The 16,574-nt window shown below is 34.7% G+C and overlaps 1 protein-coding gene across 1 annotated transcript in view; it reads right to left on the reverse strand.

Annotated features, from left to right (window-relative positions):
* MAMDC2 (MAM domain containing 2) overlaps nt 1-16,574 on the reverse strand; it is a 127,327-nt gene that overhangs the window by 51,333 nt on the left and 59,420 nt on the right. Inside the window, exon 4 of the mRNA XM_049770816.1 lies at nt 1,584-1,848. Coding sequence (XP_049626773.1) covers nt 1,584-1,848 — 265 coding nt within the window. The remainder of the gene's footprint in view (nt 1-1,583; nt 1,849-16,574) is intronic.

Genomic DNA, 16,574 nt, shown 5'->3' on the forward strand with positions numbered 1-16,574 from the left:
TTTACTGAAGTTTCTGCAACTAATTTTTGGGAAATGTATAGGTCATATTTGGTCCTGATTTTTAAAAAAAATGCTTTATGAATTTAGTTTTATAAGAATTCATAGAAGAAGGGATGAAACAATAGTATAGTGGGTAAAGCATTTTTCTTGCACATGACCAACCTGGATTCAATCCCTGGAGCATTGCCAAGGGTTATTTCCTAAGTGCAAAGTCATGAGCTGTATTTGGCCCAAAACACAACCCAAAGAAATAAACAAAGAAACAAACAAAAAAATGCCACAAAAGATTTTGTGGTGGTAGCTCAGTCATTTACAACTATGTCAGACTATGCATGCAGGGTATGCTATAGCACTGGGAACTTGTGTAATAGTGAGCTCAGATTCAGTGCTTCTTCATTCAACCCCACACTATCTGATGGGAAGAGACTACACAGAGATAACAGGTGAACTTAGTATTTCAAAACTTCAAAGACTAGGAATATAAAAGTGAAAAGGGGAATGAATAAAATTTGTCATGCATGTTTTGTTTTATTCTCCCATTTTCTCACTCAATATCATATTCCATGACTAAATCCAGATACCATTCTTTTTCTCTAAGTCAATGCTTGACAACTTTAGCTCTACCTTTCTTTTCTTTTTTCTTTCTTTCTTTCTTTCTTTCTTTCTTTCTTTCTTTCTTTCTTTCTTTCTTTCTTCTTTCTTTCTTTCTTTTTCTTCTTTCTTTCTTCTTCTTTCTTTTTTTCTCTTTCTTTCTTTCTTTCTCTTTCTTCTTTCTTTCTTTCTTTTCTTTCTTTCTTTTCTTTCTTTCTTTCTTTCTTCTTCTTTCTTTCTTTCTTTTCTTCTTTCTTTCTTTCTTTCTTTCTTTCTTTCTTTCTCTTCTTTTCTTCTCTTCTTTCTCTCTTTCTTTCTTTTCTTTCTTTCTTCTCTCTTTCTTTCTTTCTTTCTTTCTTCTCTTTCTTTTTCTTTCTTCTTTCTTTCTTTTTCTTTCTTCTCTTTCTTCTTTCTTCTTTCTTTCTTTCTTTCTTTCTTTCTTTCTTTTCTTTCTTTCTTTCTTCTTCTTCTTTCTTTCTTTTCTTTCTTTCTTTCTCTCTCTCTGTCTCTCTCTCTCTCTCTTTCTCTCTCTCGATTTTGGGTCACACCCAGCAGTGCTCAGGGTTACTCCTGGCTTTATGCACAAAAATTGCTCCTGGCAGGCTCAGGGAACCATATGGGATGCCGGGATTAGAACCATTGACCTTCTGCATGCAAGGCAAACACCTTGCCTCCATGTTATCTCTCCGGCCCCTATCTCTACCTTTCTTTTCCAATGTTTCTCATGGAACAACTTACATGTTTTTAAAAGAAATTGTAATATGACTTTGAAGTATATTTCTTCCTTGAAATCTTTTCATTTCTCCTTATGTGATAACTTTAATTTTTATTTTAAGAAATAAACCAAACATTAAATATGTTACTAATATTTTTGTGTGATGCATTACCTATGAAAGATCACAAGGTAAGTAGTCTCAATAAAAGTTTACATAAGATATCAAAATAATAAAAAAAGAACAAAATAACATTGTACAATTCCAAATCCCACCTACCTTGAATTTCTTGGGACTGTTTTGCAAATCTAGGCTGGTTATGAGCCAACTATCTGATGGTTCGTTAGTTGACCAAAGTAAGCGATCAAAGTTTTCATCTTCAAATCTCACATAGAGGTTCAGTTGACTGGGCTCTAATGGAGCCCTGCTAGATGAAATTATCTGGTAGACCAGTCGAAGACAGCTCCATTCCTCAGCCTCTAAGTCAGAACTTATGAGTATGGCTTTTTCCCCCTGCTTTGCAAAGGAGGTATCCACATAAATAAATGGCCTAGAAATAAAGGACACAATAAAGGATCATTTTGTTAGCAACTTAGGAAAATATAAACTATAATTCAGTAAATCTAAGGACAGATAAAACCTGCAAATGAATTTTGTTGGTCCACTGAATATTGCCTCAGCACTCTACTTTCTTATGTAAAAGGTGAAGGGTCAACAATTGAGACCACCTTCATCTGACAAATGACAACAGCAGGCTGGAGCTTAGAAGTGCTGCTTCATCAGAGGCACTTGGGCTCCATTTTGCCATTGACCTCCACTACTCTCCATTACCTACTGACACTGAAACTGAGTCTCTGTTACTCATGATATTCTTTTTTTAGACCCCTTTAGACACAGTACATTCATCTTTTTGATTCCTAAAAGCATCTGAGTTTAAGAATCCAAATTGAGTCACTTCAGAAGTCAGATGGACACTATGAGAAGGTTAAACAGCCACCGCAGAGTCAGAATAAGCTCCATCTGTGAAGGTTGGACTTGGGAAGACGAACTCAAACTTTTCCTTCCATGACTCACTTCATAGTGAATGATTTAATATGCAAAATAATGTACATTTTGTAGACTGGTTTGATTAGTTATCTCAGATCTTGAAGCTTAATTAGAAAAAGTGTGTTGTAAATATTTTTTATAATTTTATAATATTTTATAATATCTTTATTTAAGCACCATGATTACAACCATATTTGTAGTTGGGTTTCATTTATAAAAAACAACATCCACTTTCACCAATGTAAGTGTCCCACTACCAATGTTCCTCTACTCCTTCCTCCTGCACTATATTCGAGACAAGCATTCTATTTCTCTCACTCACTAACATTGTCATGATAGTTGTTAGTGTAGTTATTTCTCTAACAGAACTGATAACTCTTTATGGTAAGCATCATATCATGGGCCAGTCCTTCCATCCCTCACCTCTATTGTCTCTGGGTATTGTTACAATACTGTTTTTTATTTTTCTTAAATCCCACATATGAGTGAGCCTATTCTGTGTCTATCTCTCTCCCTCTGACTCATTTCATTTAGCATGCCCATCCATGTATAGAAAAGTTTCATGACTTCATTTGTGCTGACAACTACATAGTATTCCATTGTGTATATACACCGCAGTTTCTTTAGCTACTCCTCTGTTGTTAGGAATCTGGGTTGTTTCCAGATTCTTGCTATTGAAAATAGTACTGAAATGAATATAGGTATGCAAAAGGCATTATTGTATCATGTTTTTATGTTCCTTGGGTATACCCCGAGAAATGGTATAGCTGGATCACATGAAAGCCCAATTTCCAGTTTTTTTTTTTTTTGAGGAATCTCCATATTGTTTTCCAGAAAGGTTGTACTAAATGGCATTTTCACTAGCAATGAATGAAGTTCCTTTCTTCCCACATCCCTGCCAGCACTGATTGTACTTGTTCTTAGTGATGTGTGCCTGTCTCCATGGCAATAAATCGTACCTCATTGTTGTTTTGATTTGCATCTCCCTGATGATTAGTAATGTGGGACATTTTTATATGCCTTTTGGCCAGTGGTATTTCTTCTTTGAGGAAGTGTCTGTTCATTTCTTCTCCCCACTTTTTGATGGGGTTAGATATTTCATTCTTGCTAAGTTTGTCAGTCATATCTTGTATATATAGATACTAGCCCCTTATCTGAGAGATATTAGGTTAATAGTTTCTCTCATAACATGGCTGTCCTTTGTATTTTAGTCACTTTTTCCTTTGAGGTGCAGAAGCTTCTCAGTTTAATATAGTCCCACTTGTTTATCTCTGCTTCCACTTGTTTAGACAGTGGTGTTTCCTCCTTGAAGATGCATTTAGTCTCAATGTCATGGAGTGTTTTACCTACATGTTCTTCTATATATGTTATGGTTGCGGGTCTGATATCAAGGTCTTTAATCCATTTGGATTTGACACTTGTGCACAGTATTAGATGAAAGTTCGAGTTCCTCTTTTGCATGTGACTGTGCAGTTGTCCCAAACACTATTTGTCAATGAGGCTTTTCTTGCTCCATTTGCCTTACTTTCTCCTTTAAAAAGATAAACTGTTTATATGTCTGGAGAACATTCTCTGAATACTCAATTGTATTCCATTGATCTGAAAGTCTGTCTTTATTCTAATATGCTTTTTTAATTACTATTACTTTGTAATACAATTTAAAGTTGGGGAAAGTGGTGCCTCCCATCTTCTTTTTCCTAAGATTGCTTTAGTTATTCGTGGGTGTTTATTGTTCCAAATAAATTTCAGGAGTATTTGATCCACTTCTTTGAAGAATGTCCTGGGTATGCTCAGAGGAATTGTGTTAGGTCTATACAATGCTTTGGAGAGTATTGCCATTTTAATGATGTTAATCCTCCCAATTCATGCACAGGGTATATGTATCCATCTCCTTGTGTTCTCTCTTATTTCTTGAAGCAGTGCTTTGTAGTTTTCTTTGTATAGGTCCTTCACCTCTTTAGTTAAGTTGACTCCAAGGTATTTGAGTTTCTTTGGCACTAATGTGAATGTGATTGCTTTTTACGTCCATTGCTTCTCTATCATTATTTGTGTATAAAAAGACGATTGGATTTTGCATGTTAATTTTGTAGAATGTCACTACATGAATCTATTGTTTCTAAAAGCTTTATGATAGAGTCTTTAGAATTTTCTAAATATATATCATCTGCAAACAGTAAGAGCTTGACTTTGTCCTTTTCTATTTGGATGCTCTTGATATTTTTTTTTTTTGCCTAATTGCTATGGAAAGCACTTCCAGTGTTATATTGAATAAGAGTGATAAGAGGGGGCAGCCTTATCTTGTACCAGATTTTAGAGGAAGGTTTTTTAGTTTATCTCCATTGAGAATAATATTTGTCATTGGCTTATGGTAGATGGCCTTGACTATATTGAGAAAAGTTCCTTCCATTCCCATCTTGTTGAGAGTTCTTATCATGAATATGTGTTGGACATTATTGAATGCTTTATTGAATGAATTTATTGGCTTTTTTCTGTGCATTATATGGTTTTTCTCTTTTGTCGATATAGTGAATGATTTACATATGTTAAACTGTCCTTGCATTCCTGGAATAAAACCTATTTGGTAATGGTGTATGATCTTCTTGAGGCATTGGATCCTATTTGCTATGATTTTGTTGAGGCTCTTTGCATCAGTGTTCATCAAGGAAATTGGTTTGCATTTTTTCTTTTGTAGCATCTCTGGTTTTTGTATCAGTGTAATGTTTGCTTCAAATAAACTACTTGGAGGGGTATTTCTGTTTCTTTTTAATAATATTTTTTATTTAAACACCTTGGTTACAAACATGATTGTGGTTGGGTTTCAGTCATATAAGAGGGCAACCCCCATCACCAGTGCAACATTCCCACCACCAATGTCCCAAATATCCCTCCACCCCTCCCTTCCCCCTTCCTCTAGACAGGCTTTCTATTTTCCCCTACATCCTCCTTGTTAGGATAGTTCAGAATGTAGTTATTTCTCTAACTAAACTCATCACTCTTTGTGATATGTTTCTATTTATTTACTTTCCTGAAAGAGTCTGAAAAGAATTGGTAGTATTTCCTCTTGAAAGGTTTGAAAGAATTTCTTAGTGAATCCATCAGCACCTGGGCCTTTTGTTTTGGGGAAGACTTTTAATTAGCATTTTAATTTCATCAGTAGTGCTGAGTCTGTTTAGATATGCTAGATCATCCTATTTCAACTGTGGAAAACTATGAGTCCAAGAATTGTTTTGTGGTATAGAGTTTTTCAAAATAGTTTCTAGTTACCCTTTGAATCTCTGTAGTATCTATAGTGGTGTTCTCTGTTGTCATGTGCCCTCAGGAGCTGTTCTGGGTGGGGTGGTTTATGTCAACCTCACAGAGCAGAACAGAGGCCATTCAAAATATCTCCCATGTGCTAAAGCACACAGCAGAAATCCTAAGTAAATTTTTAAATAAAAAATACATTTTTCTTTCTCTAGATTCTTCAGTGACCAATACTCATAGTTCTATAATTTTATGAAACACCAAAAATTTCGCATCAGACAATGGTTTCTGAGCAACTTGGTAAAAATAAAAATATTTTGACTAATCTCTCACTATACCTAGTTCTTTTTTATATTAATTTTATAATAATCTTATATTAAGAAATTTTGATGACATATGAAAGAAGATATTATTTAAAATAATGATATAAACACTGGTACTTAATATAGAGTGATTTTTGACATTTCATCAGTTAATGAGCACTTGGGACCTTTTATAGGCATTTGAGTAATGACACTATAAATGCCTACGCACAAGTTTATATGTAGCCATACTTTTCAATTCTCTCTAGTACATAGGAGTATATTCATGAGGTTATTCTTAAAACTGTTTTAGATATTTTGATCCACTAGTACTTCCATCTGAACTTAAAAATAGAGATGAGGATATAGTAAAAATTTACAAAGTACACTAGTCTTAAGAATACACTCATTTTGTTTTTTGTTTGTTTTTGGTTTTAGGACCACACCCAGTGGCTCTCAGGGGTTACTCTGACTCTATGCTCAGAAATCACTCCTGGCAGGCTCAGGGAACCATAGGGTTGCTGGAGATCAAACTCAGGTCAGCCATGTGCAAGGCAAATCCCCTACCTTCTTGCTATCACTCCAACCCCCAAGAATACACTAACTCAGTTGTGGCGAGCATGCGGCTCTCAAGCCGCATGCGGCTCCCGGCCAAAATGAATGCGGCTCTTTGCCTCTTATTATTTTGTATACTGTGGCTCTTTGCCAAGTTTGGATTTTGTTCTGCTGCTTCTGAGGAGGGATTCTGAGGAGAGATCTCTGAGCGCATAATCCCGCCCCCAGGCTGCGTCATCCCGTCTCCCATCCCTAGGAAACAACTGCACGGGCCAGCGAGCAGGGGACCCGTGTGTCACATGTTGGGTCATATCTTGCCTAACGTTAGTTTTTAGTGTGGAGGACGCAGCACACCCTCACCATCACTGCAGGATTTTGAACCTCACTCAAAATGGCAAAATGCAATATGTGTTTAATAGATTATTGTTAAAATTAGATGCTTTTGTGTGTGTTTGTCTGTTTTGGCAGGTCACTGCGTGGTGTGGCTCTCTGACTCTCACAGTTTAAAATTTTGGCTCTTTGTGTCGAATTTGTTCGCCACCCCTGCACTAATCTTAACAATATTAAGATTTTATTGTTGTTAGTGGTGGGGTTTTGTTTGTTTGTTTGTTTTGGATAAATATTTGCAAATGTTGACATATTAGTCATAAATATTGACTATTTCAAAATACTGGTGTTTTGTATGTAATTTTTTCACTCCGAATTCATTTTGGGTCATGCTATATTAGTACTGTTGTAGTTGCATAGAAAACCCTTTCCAATGTTACCAGTCTTTAGATAATTTCAAGTTTTTAACCTTTTCCTTTTGACAAATGGTATTTTTTCATACGTTTCATGGGGAAACAATTTTTCTAAAATATTTAGTCCATGGTTCTCTCACTATTACTCCTTTTTTGCATCTTCTAAACTAAGAACAGAAACCGATGCTTTATCAATGTTTAAAAAAAAAACCAACCAAATAAGAAAAAGGCCAAGAATTACAGAGACTACATATAGATTGAATTGATAACTCTGACACTTTGGGTCTGAAGAAGATTTACTAGCCACAGTGCTGGAGACACAATCACATAGAAGAAAGAGAAGGATCATCTTTAAATATTGCTGCTTAGACATTTCCATTGGTTTGAGACAAGTAATAAAAACTACAAAAATAGTAAACAACCAGAAAACTTCCAAATATAGTATTTTTAAAAGTAAGTCAATAAACAAAAACAATGATGAAACTTTCCTGTTAAGCAATATTCACATGTCTCAGGGTTAAAACATGTTTTCCAGCCATATGAAGTCACTAGAAAATAATTAAAAAAGCATTTCTGTGATAGTGAAAAAGTTTTAAGCTCATAATTAATGTACAGGACATATGTGTATAGTTAGAGCACAATGTCTGAGTGACTTCCAGTAGCCGTAGCATAGTATGATTCTTAATCACAGTTCATCACGATGGCAGTATAGCCATGACATGAATCACAGGACACTGACTCCTTGACTTTCTATAATTCTGTTAGCTAACGTACATGCTGTTCTTCACGAGTGATGACCGCATTCTACAAACAAGTCTAAAGCTGAGTAAGGAGAATAAAACACTCCCTCCAATAAATTAATATTTAGTTAGTTAACATCGTTTTCCGTAGATCAGATCAAACCAATTGAACAAGTTTGTATGTCTTCACCCACCCTTTTTCAATTATCATAGTTTAACTTTGATGTTTTTACTTGTAGAAGAATAATAAAAAACATTACAAAGTGATTTACAAGTTAGTTTTTGTAGTGAAACAAGTGATCCATCAGCAATTGGATGAGGAACAAAGATATCTATCAGTATCTCCAAGTCTATTTGCTAAGAATTTATGGAAGTCTGGAGGTTAGTCTTTTCCCATCAACACCCCTCTTACTCTTCACATAGCTGATATAGGATGCAACTTCATGAAATAAAGTAATATGGACTTGTGGCCTTGTTACATCATCCAGAAATTATCATTTTATTTATCATAAATTTGTCCTGAATCTCATGTCCTGAATCAGTGTGATCTCACAACGTGTTGTTTCAAAGGCATACTTCAAATTTGAATTTTCTAGCAACTGGTAGGGTGGCATGTGACATAGTACTCATGCTCTTTATATAAAGTAAATTTAAAAAAATTTAGTTTTGATAATGACACAAAATATATGTACAAATATTAAAAAATACTTTTATATTGATTTAGCCTATACGTTGTTCTTTCAGGGCCAGAGGGCCATTCCAGTTATCTTAACCAACCTTGCTTGTGGTTCAATGTATCTTAACCAACCTTCCTTGAGGGTGCAGAGCTATTCTGTCCTGTGGTGCTGTGAATTACTCAGCCTACCCTAAAAATTCTCTGTGCCTCCGGGTTATATCAAGAGATGCTTAGGTGACCTTGGGTATTAGGGATTAAACTAGGCTCAGTCACATGCCAGACATGCACTTAAACACTTGTCTTATCTTGCTGGTCCAGTAGAATTATTTACAATAATCAAGATATAAAAAACAACACAAGTGTACAGTAAGTTTGTAGAAGATTTGTCATATATATATACATATATATGTGTATATACACACATGCACACATAGCCATAATGTGGACTACTACTTAGCTATAAGAAAAGATAAAATCTTGCCATTTTCAATAACATGGATTGAAGTAGAGAGTTTCATACTTAAAAAGTAAGCCAGAATAAAAAAGATAAACTGTGGATATTCTTATACATGTAATGTGGAAAAAAACAAGCAAAGAAATGTTAAGTCAAATAAAAATAAACTTTTGATCTGTCTATTGAATTGGATGATACAAAGAAAATGAAGAGTAAGGTTGAAAAGGATTAGGGGGGTTCAGTGGTCTGTGTTGTAGAGATATTAGACTTTTGTTGGTGAGTACAGTGTATAAACATACATTTTTTTAAAGATACATTTTTAAGAGAAGTGAAGTTGTTCCTCTAAAATGTTTTACAGTTTCCTAAACCAATGTTACCTCAATTTGAAAAGAAATCCGGTATCTACATTGATATCTCCATTATTTTAGTTATAATTTTCATTAACCAATTGTATTAATTTCCTAAATCTCTCTCAAAACTGAGTTTTTTTCCCCCCACTAAGTCTTCCACTGCACCAGTTTAGAACACCACATTTGTCAGGTTTATTGTAGTCATCTGCCAGATTCCTTTCTTCTGTCTTGTCCACTTTAACCTGATCTCCACACTGTTCCAGAATGTCATTTATTATGGCAATCTGACCATATGACTTCCTTACCTTTAAATGTAGCAGTCCTCATGGTCCTTGATTTCTAAGGCCCAGATTTTTGCTTTCATTTTTGACTACCACACCTGTTTCCAACTTTACATAATTGACACAGAATTTTCTTAGTTCAGTTAAAATAAGGCATCATGCCTCCTTTATTTAAAAAAAATAACATTCCATTTTCTTAACCTCTAGTAGTTTTTCAATATCCTTCCTTCATATGTTATATTATATCATCTCTTGCCTTCTTTGCTAGCTCATGCAAACATTTCATAAAAGGCTTAGCTTGGCAGAGTAGCTTACATACTGGGTGCAATGCATGAGACAACTGTACAGGAAATTTTGGGTCAGACAGCATTTTTCTAGACAAGCTTTGTTAATCTACATCTTCAAATTTAGATAAACAGCTCTTTTAGAATCAGCATTATAATTTAATTAATTTCCAGATAATGTTTTATTCTTCACTAGGTTTTAAGCATTTAAAGGTATATAACACATCTGCCTGATTCCGAGCTGGTATTTTCTATATTTTTAAATAGATAAATAAACTTCTGGATGACAAATTACATTTTTATGGTTATATATAAAGGATACATTATAAATCTTTTGTTACGACAACTTCTCACTAGGTTTGAATTTCATAGCAATTACTCAATTTAATACTATTCTAGAAAATATGGTATCTTATAAGGATTGTCATTTTACTCACGTTACATTTAATAGTTTCACATGTGCTCTCACTATTAATACTTTATAAAACATAAATTTTCAGGATACACAAAGTATTGCTAAAATGCACATTTCTTTGTCTTTCTGGAATGCAAAGTATGTGGGAAGCAATCAGAAAATGCTTCTTTTGTGTGACATTTTTAGCTTAAAGAGAACTATAATTTTATCAACCTCAAATTTCCAGACCTTCCAAAGTTCAGAGATCAGTGATACATAGAGAAATGATGAGGTCATCATTGCTTAGCAGCCTTGAATGCCTTTTTGGTTCCCTCTGACAACAGGGAAATTGTTCTTATTTTATGGCTCATACTGCAAAAAGGAGTCTTAAATGATTATAAAGTATTAATCCTGGTAAAAGTACAACAAAAGCCAAAAGACAATCTCAAGTATGAACAATGTTCCACCATCAAAACTGCTGTCACATGTTTGTTCCACTCTCTTTTCATTGGATTGGGGAGGGTGTAGCTATAAACCTCCTTGCTCACAATGGCAACTCTTCAAGAGAAGTTTACCTTAGCAACAATCAACAGAAAACTAAGTGATGAACCTGAAATAAAAGGTCATGGTGAATTCAAAATGGGATCTTAATTTACTCAGTAGTTGATATAGAAGCATGAAAATAGAAGGTGAGAAGGCATTGCCTAATCCTATTAACTCTACCAAAGATTAGTTCTGGACTACCTTTCCTGCCACAGACTTGACAGGAAGGGAAGCTATTCTTTGGAGACTTAGAAATGTTTCTCTTCTTAAGAGAAAGGAAAGGAGGAGGAAGATGACATTAGGAGACAAAGAATATTGGAATTCACTCTTTAGTTTCCTGAGAGTTGTTGAAGGAAAAAACAAATACTCTTCTCCCTGGGTCTTTTTCTTTACAGGAAATCTTTCTATTTTAACTTCTAATAGCTGAGTAACCTTACAGTTTTTCTTAAAACACTGCTAAAAGCTTAAATAAACATTTGATTATATGTAATGCTAGACATTTTTTGTCCAACCCAATCGTTAACAGTATTTATAAATAATGATGGCTTTAAAAATATTTCAATAGCAAATATAATTGTGTAATTAGCACAGCTATAAGAACTACTATTTTTGGAACAAGCCCAAAATTGCAACAGCCATTTTTAGATGAAGGTAGCATTAAATCTTGTGACAAGGATTCCTTGATATATTTTAGAACTAGAAATAAAATAAAACAAATTACAATACCAGGTTCTGTTAGTTTTTGTCATCTTGTCTCTTTCCTTCTCTACTTCCTTGTTCTTACCATACATCCTGTTTACCCTGAGGAAGATTTCATTTAAAATTCTTTGGAAGATTCGTTAGGATTTCCCAAATATAGTATCATGTCATCTGCAAATAGTGAGTCCTTGACTTCTTCCTTTCATATCAGGATGCCCTTGTATTCTTTTTCTTGACTAATTACTAAGGCTAGTACTTCCAGTATTATGTTGAATAGGAGTGGGGATACAGAGCAGCCTTGTCTTGTGTCAGTTTTTAGAGGAAAGGCTTTCATTTATTCAAATCCACTGAGTATAATATTCGTCACTTTTTTTTACTGCTCTTCGTTTGCACACACACACACACACACACACACACACACACACACACACACACCCGCCATGAATGATATATAATGATCTGCCCTCTTTTCAATAAACGGAAGCTAGCTGATCCTCACTAGTTTTCCCATTTTCTTTGTCTGTGTGTGTTCTTTGTTTGTTCTAAACCCATATTCACTCTGAGAAATTAACCCACATTTGTGATTTCCATGCAAGGGCAAGGGATCCCACACTCCTTTCACATATTTTTGAGAGTATTTTTAAAATCATGAATGGGTATTGGGCCTTATCAAATTATCTAAATCTAATGATATGATTAGATGGTTTTTATTTGTCCTTTTGTTGATATGGTGTTTTATGTTAATTGACTTGTGTATGCTAAACTGTCCTTGTATCTTTGTAGTGAATCCTACTTGGTGATGGTGATGATTACCTTCTTGATAAGTCTCTGGATCCTATTTACTAGAATTTTGTTGAGGATCTTTGTATATGTGGCATTTCTGTCTGGTTTTGGTATCAGGGTGATATTAGCTTCTTAAAAACTATTTCGGAGTGTTTCTGTTTCTTTAATTTCCTGAAAGACCCTAAAAAGGATTGGCAGTAAGTTTTTTAAATAATATCTTTATTTAAGCACCATGATTACAAACATGTTTGTAGTTGGATTTCAATTTTAAAAAAAGGCCACTCCACCTCTCCAATTGGGCATTAGGTTTTCTTAAAAGGTTTGAAAGAATTTTCTAGTGAATCCACTCTGGTTTGGGATTTTGTTTTTGGGAAGACTTTTCATTACCATTTTAATTTTCTCAGTAGTGTTAGGTCTGTTCAAATATGCCAGATCATCTTAGTTCAATCTTGGAAATTACTAGTTCAAAAATTTATTCATTTTTTCAGGTTCTCTTATTTTGTGGCATAAAATTTCTCAAAATAATCTCTGATTTCACTTTGAATTTCTGTAGTATTTGCAGAAACCTCCTTTTCATTTCAAATTTTGTTTATTAAGTTTCTCTCTCTACCTTTCTTTGTGAGTTTTACTAATGGTTTATCAATCTTGTTTATTTTTTCAAAGAACCATTCTTGTTTTCATTGATCTTTCAGATTGCTTTTTGGATTTCCAATGCATTCATTTTTGCTCTACGCTTTGTTATTTCCTTCTGTTTGTCTATTTTTGGCTCATTCTGTTGATCAGTTTTCAATTTTATAAGTGCTAGTAAACTATTTATATAGGTCCTCTTTCTTCCTGTTGAATACTTGCAAAGCTAAAATTTTTAGAGAAAAATAATTTTTTGGATTTGAAATTAGAAGATATAAAATATTATTTTGGGTTGAACTTTGTTAGCCAGGTGTCCTTGGGAGAAAGCATGGCAGGTGGTAAGGGCCTGTTTCTGATTCTGCTTTCAGGAATACTCCTGGCAGCACTAACGAGAATAAACCAAGTTCTATATTATGTCATTCTTACTTTAAATAATAACTCAACCAGTCAGTACATTATTTCAGGAAGTAAAGGTAACCTCCTTCAAGTCTATGCTTCTCAGATGTAAATGAAGTGTACTTCAAAAGATATTTCTGAGGCAACCAAAGTGATAGTATAGTGGGTAGGGAGGGCTCTTGTTTTGCACATTGTCAACCCAGCTTTGAGGCCTGGCTTTGATTCCTGGCTTTGAGTTTGATAACTTTCAGGAGTGATCTTTAAGTGCAAAACCAGGTGTGGTCCCAAAGCATAAACAAAAATGTAATAATTCTTAGGTATGGGAAGAACCTAGTAGAGCAACTGGTACAAGTTCTCAGCAAAGTGTGGCTTCAGATTTAATAACTGTCAATTATTTCACATTATTATTATACTCATTTACCAAAATGTTAATATTGGGCCAGAGTGATAATACAGCAGGTAGGTGGCATTTCTGATTCAGAGGATTGCACTTCATATTAAAATATGTTAAAATAATATTAATGAAAAAGAGTTTGTGAACAAATAAATCTTGAAAACTGAGTATGCTGAGGAATCTGAACACAGACAGCAATCATGCTTTACCTTACCAGATAATAAAGATAATGCTTGGTTGCTAGAACAATAGGAGAGTGGGTAGGGCATTCGTTTTACATGCTGTTAATCTGAGTTTGATTTCCAGCACTCCATGTGATGATCTGACTGCTGCCAGGACAGATCCCTGAGAGCAGAGCCAGAATCAGGCCCTGAGCATGGCCAGGTGTGGCTCACAGAAAAAAATATTTTTAAAAAGAACAATAACAAAACGTCCTTATATTGAGATCACTAGAATTTATGAGCTTGGGCCCGGAGCTATAGCTCAGCGGTAGGGTGTTTGCTTTGCATGGGCTGATCCAGGACGAACCGAGGTCCTGGATCATGTGGTTCCCCAAGCCAGAAGTGATTTCTGAGTGCATAGCCAGGACCTGAGCATCACCAGGTGTGGCCCAAAAACAAAACAAAACAAAACAATAAAGAATTTATGAGTTTATTCAAATTTTCAAATTCATGCACTTTGAGAGTATATCATACTTATGTAGCACAAGTTTCATAACAATCTAATAATACTATATTTTCTTTAGCTACAGCTACTTTTTGAAACTATAATATTTGTCTTATATGAACTCTTAGGAATGTTATCATTAAATTTTGAAATTGTTATATTTCTTGATCTCGTCCTTAAAAATAAATGAGTTTTGGGACTGAAGTAATAGCACAGTGGTAGGGCATTTGCCTTGCACGTGGCAGACCTGGGACAGACCCGGGTTTGATCCTCAGAATAATCCCATATTGTCCCCCAACCCTGCCAGGAGCGATTTCTGAGCTCAGAACCAAAAGTAACCCCTGGGTGCTTCTGGATATGGCCCCAAAGCAAAAAAGATAAACAAAAATAAATAAATGAGTTTCATGTCAATTGCATCTCAATAAAACTGAATAAGTGTACATAATTATTAAGATGGAAAATATCTGATAATTATCACAAAATTTTGTTATTTATGTTTAGGTACTATAATTTTCAATAGTGTCAATATTTTTTTAGGTATACAAGGTCTATACCACACCTGACACTAGAAAGTCTACTTCTGTCCACTGTTGTCTTTAGGTTTCTTCTTTTCTACAGTCCCACCTTAGCAGACTCAGTTCTATAGGCAGCATCTCAGTGTTTATCATAAAATAAAATAAAAATACATATAAAATATTAAATTAATATAATAATATAAATCATCATGATATGCTTACTTTACAATGGGAAATTTTTAATTTGTGTGAAATTTGTTGTCCTATTTCAGCCCTTCCTCCTTAAGATGGATAAACTAACATCAGGGAAGATGAGATTTGGTTGAAGTCACCTAGACAATCTGTTGTAAAATGAAGCCATAAACTCAAGCTTCCTAGGATTTCTAGGTCTAGGTTTCCATTAATACTTCTTTTTAAAATCTAAATTAGAATCCTCTTGCATAACTATAGGACCATGGCAGATTAAAACAATGATTTTTCCTCCATAGCTGTTGTTATTATTTATTCATTTAGGACACTTAAAATGCAACCTCTTCTTCCTAGAACATGTCTGAGAGTGTGCACTGGAGCTGACCTATTTATTAGCATTGCTAGGTATGTAAAAGCATAGTGCCCCAAGGGGAAAGAGAATAAAGGAGAGAAGAGAAATTTGGGCTAGCCAACACTTTAAACTATTTAGAGAATTTTTTGGAAGCTGTCTGAAGTTGCTTCAATCTAAACCAAACTTAAAAAAAAATTAGATCAAGTCTTAGAATGGATCAGCTGTATATGCTTACCAAATTCCCTCTCAAATATGTTCAAGTTCCAGAATCTCTTAAAAAAAATCAAGAAGTCCACTAATCATCTCTAATTAAGCAATAATAACATGACACAGGCATGGCTCTGCGTGAGTCCTCCTGCATTGTTTCTAGTAGGGTCCACACAAATGTCAACCAGGAGTTGAGAATGTTGTAGCCAAGACAAGTTGTTTTTCATCTCCCAGTTCCATCTTCCTCAATTCTTATGAACAGCTTTTCTGTTTTTTTTTTCTTTTTTTAGGAAACTCTTTTTCCTTATTTACAACCCTAATGGTGTAAGTGAAACTGGACGGCCTTGCTTTCTGGGGAGAAGGAAGCAGCTTACTGAGTTTTGATGTATTAGATAGTTCAAATGGGCTAACCAGATGATTCAGACAGAAATGAGAATACAGTCTAGGTTCAATGAAGCTCAATTAAGACAATTTGCATGGACAAAGTTTCCTTTGTATTGAAAAAATCAAGTTTAAGTATGTTGGGTCCTTCTACCTGTTGTAAGGGCTCGTGCAAATGATGCTGACCAGAAAGAGGAAGAGCTAAGAAGTTACTAGGGGTCAAGGTTGCATTGAATGCAATTTTAACGTTTCAGATTATACTTGAAAACAGATTCTCCTGAACTTTTTACACTGCACAAGAATGCTCTTTTGTTTAAGATACTTTGAATCAGAGCATTTTTCACTTGGGGACAAGAAAGCTCTGTTAACGCAGAAACCAAAATGAGTGCATGTTGGTTCAGCCATGAGGAAATAGGCAAAGAGAAAAATGGGGGAGATATTATGAACTGTAC

The sequence above is a fragment of the Suncus etruscus genome, chromosome 3 (genome assembly GCF_024139225.1).
Source record: "Suncus etruscus isolate mSunEtr1 chromosome 3, mSunEtr1.pri.cur, whole genome shotgun sequence".
NCBI lineage: Eukaryota > Metazoa > Chordata > Mammalia > Eulipotyphla > Soricidae > Suncus > Suncus etruscus.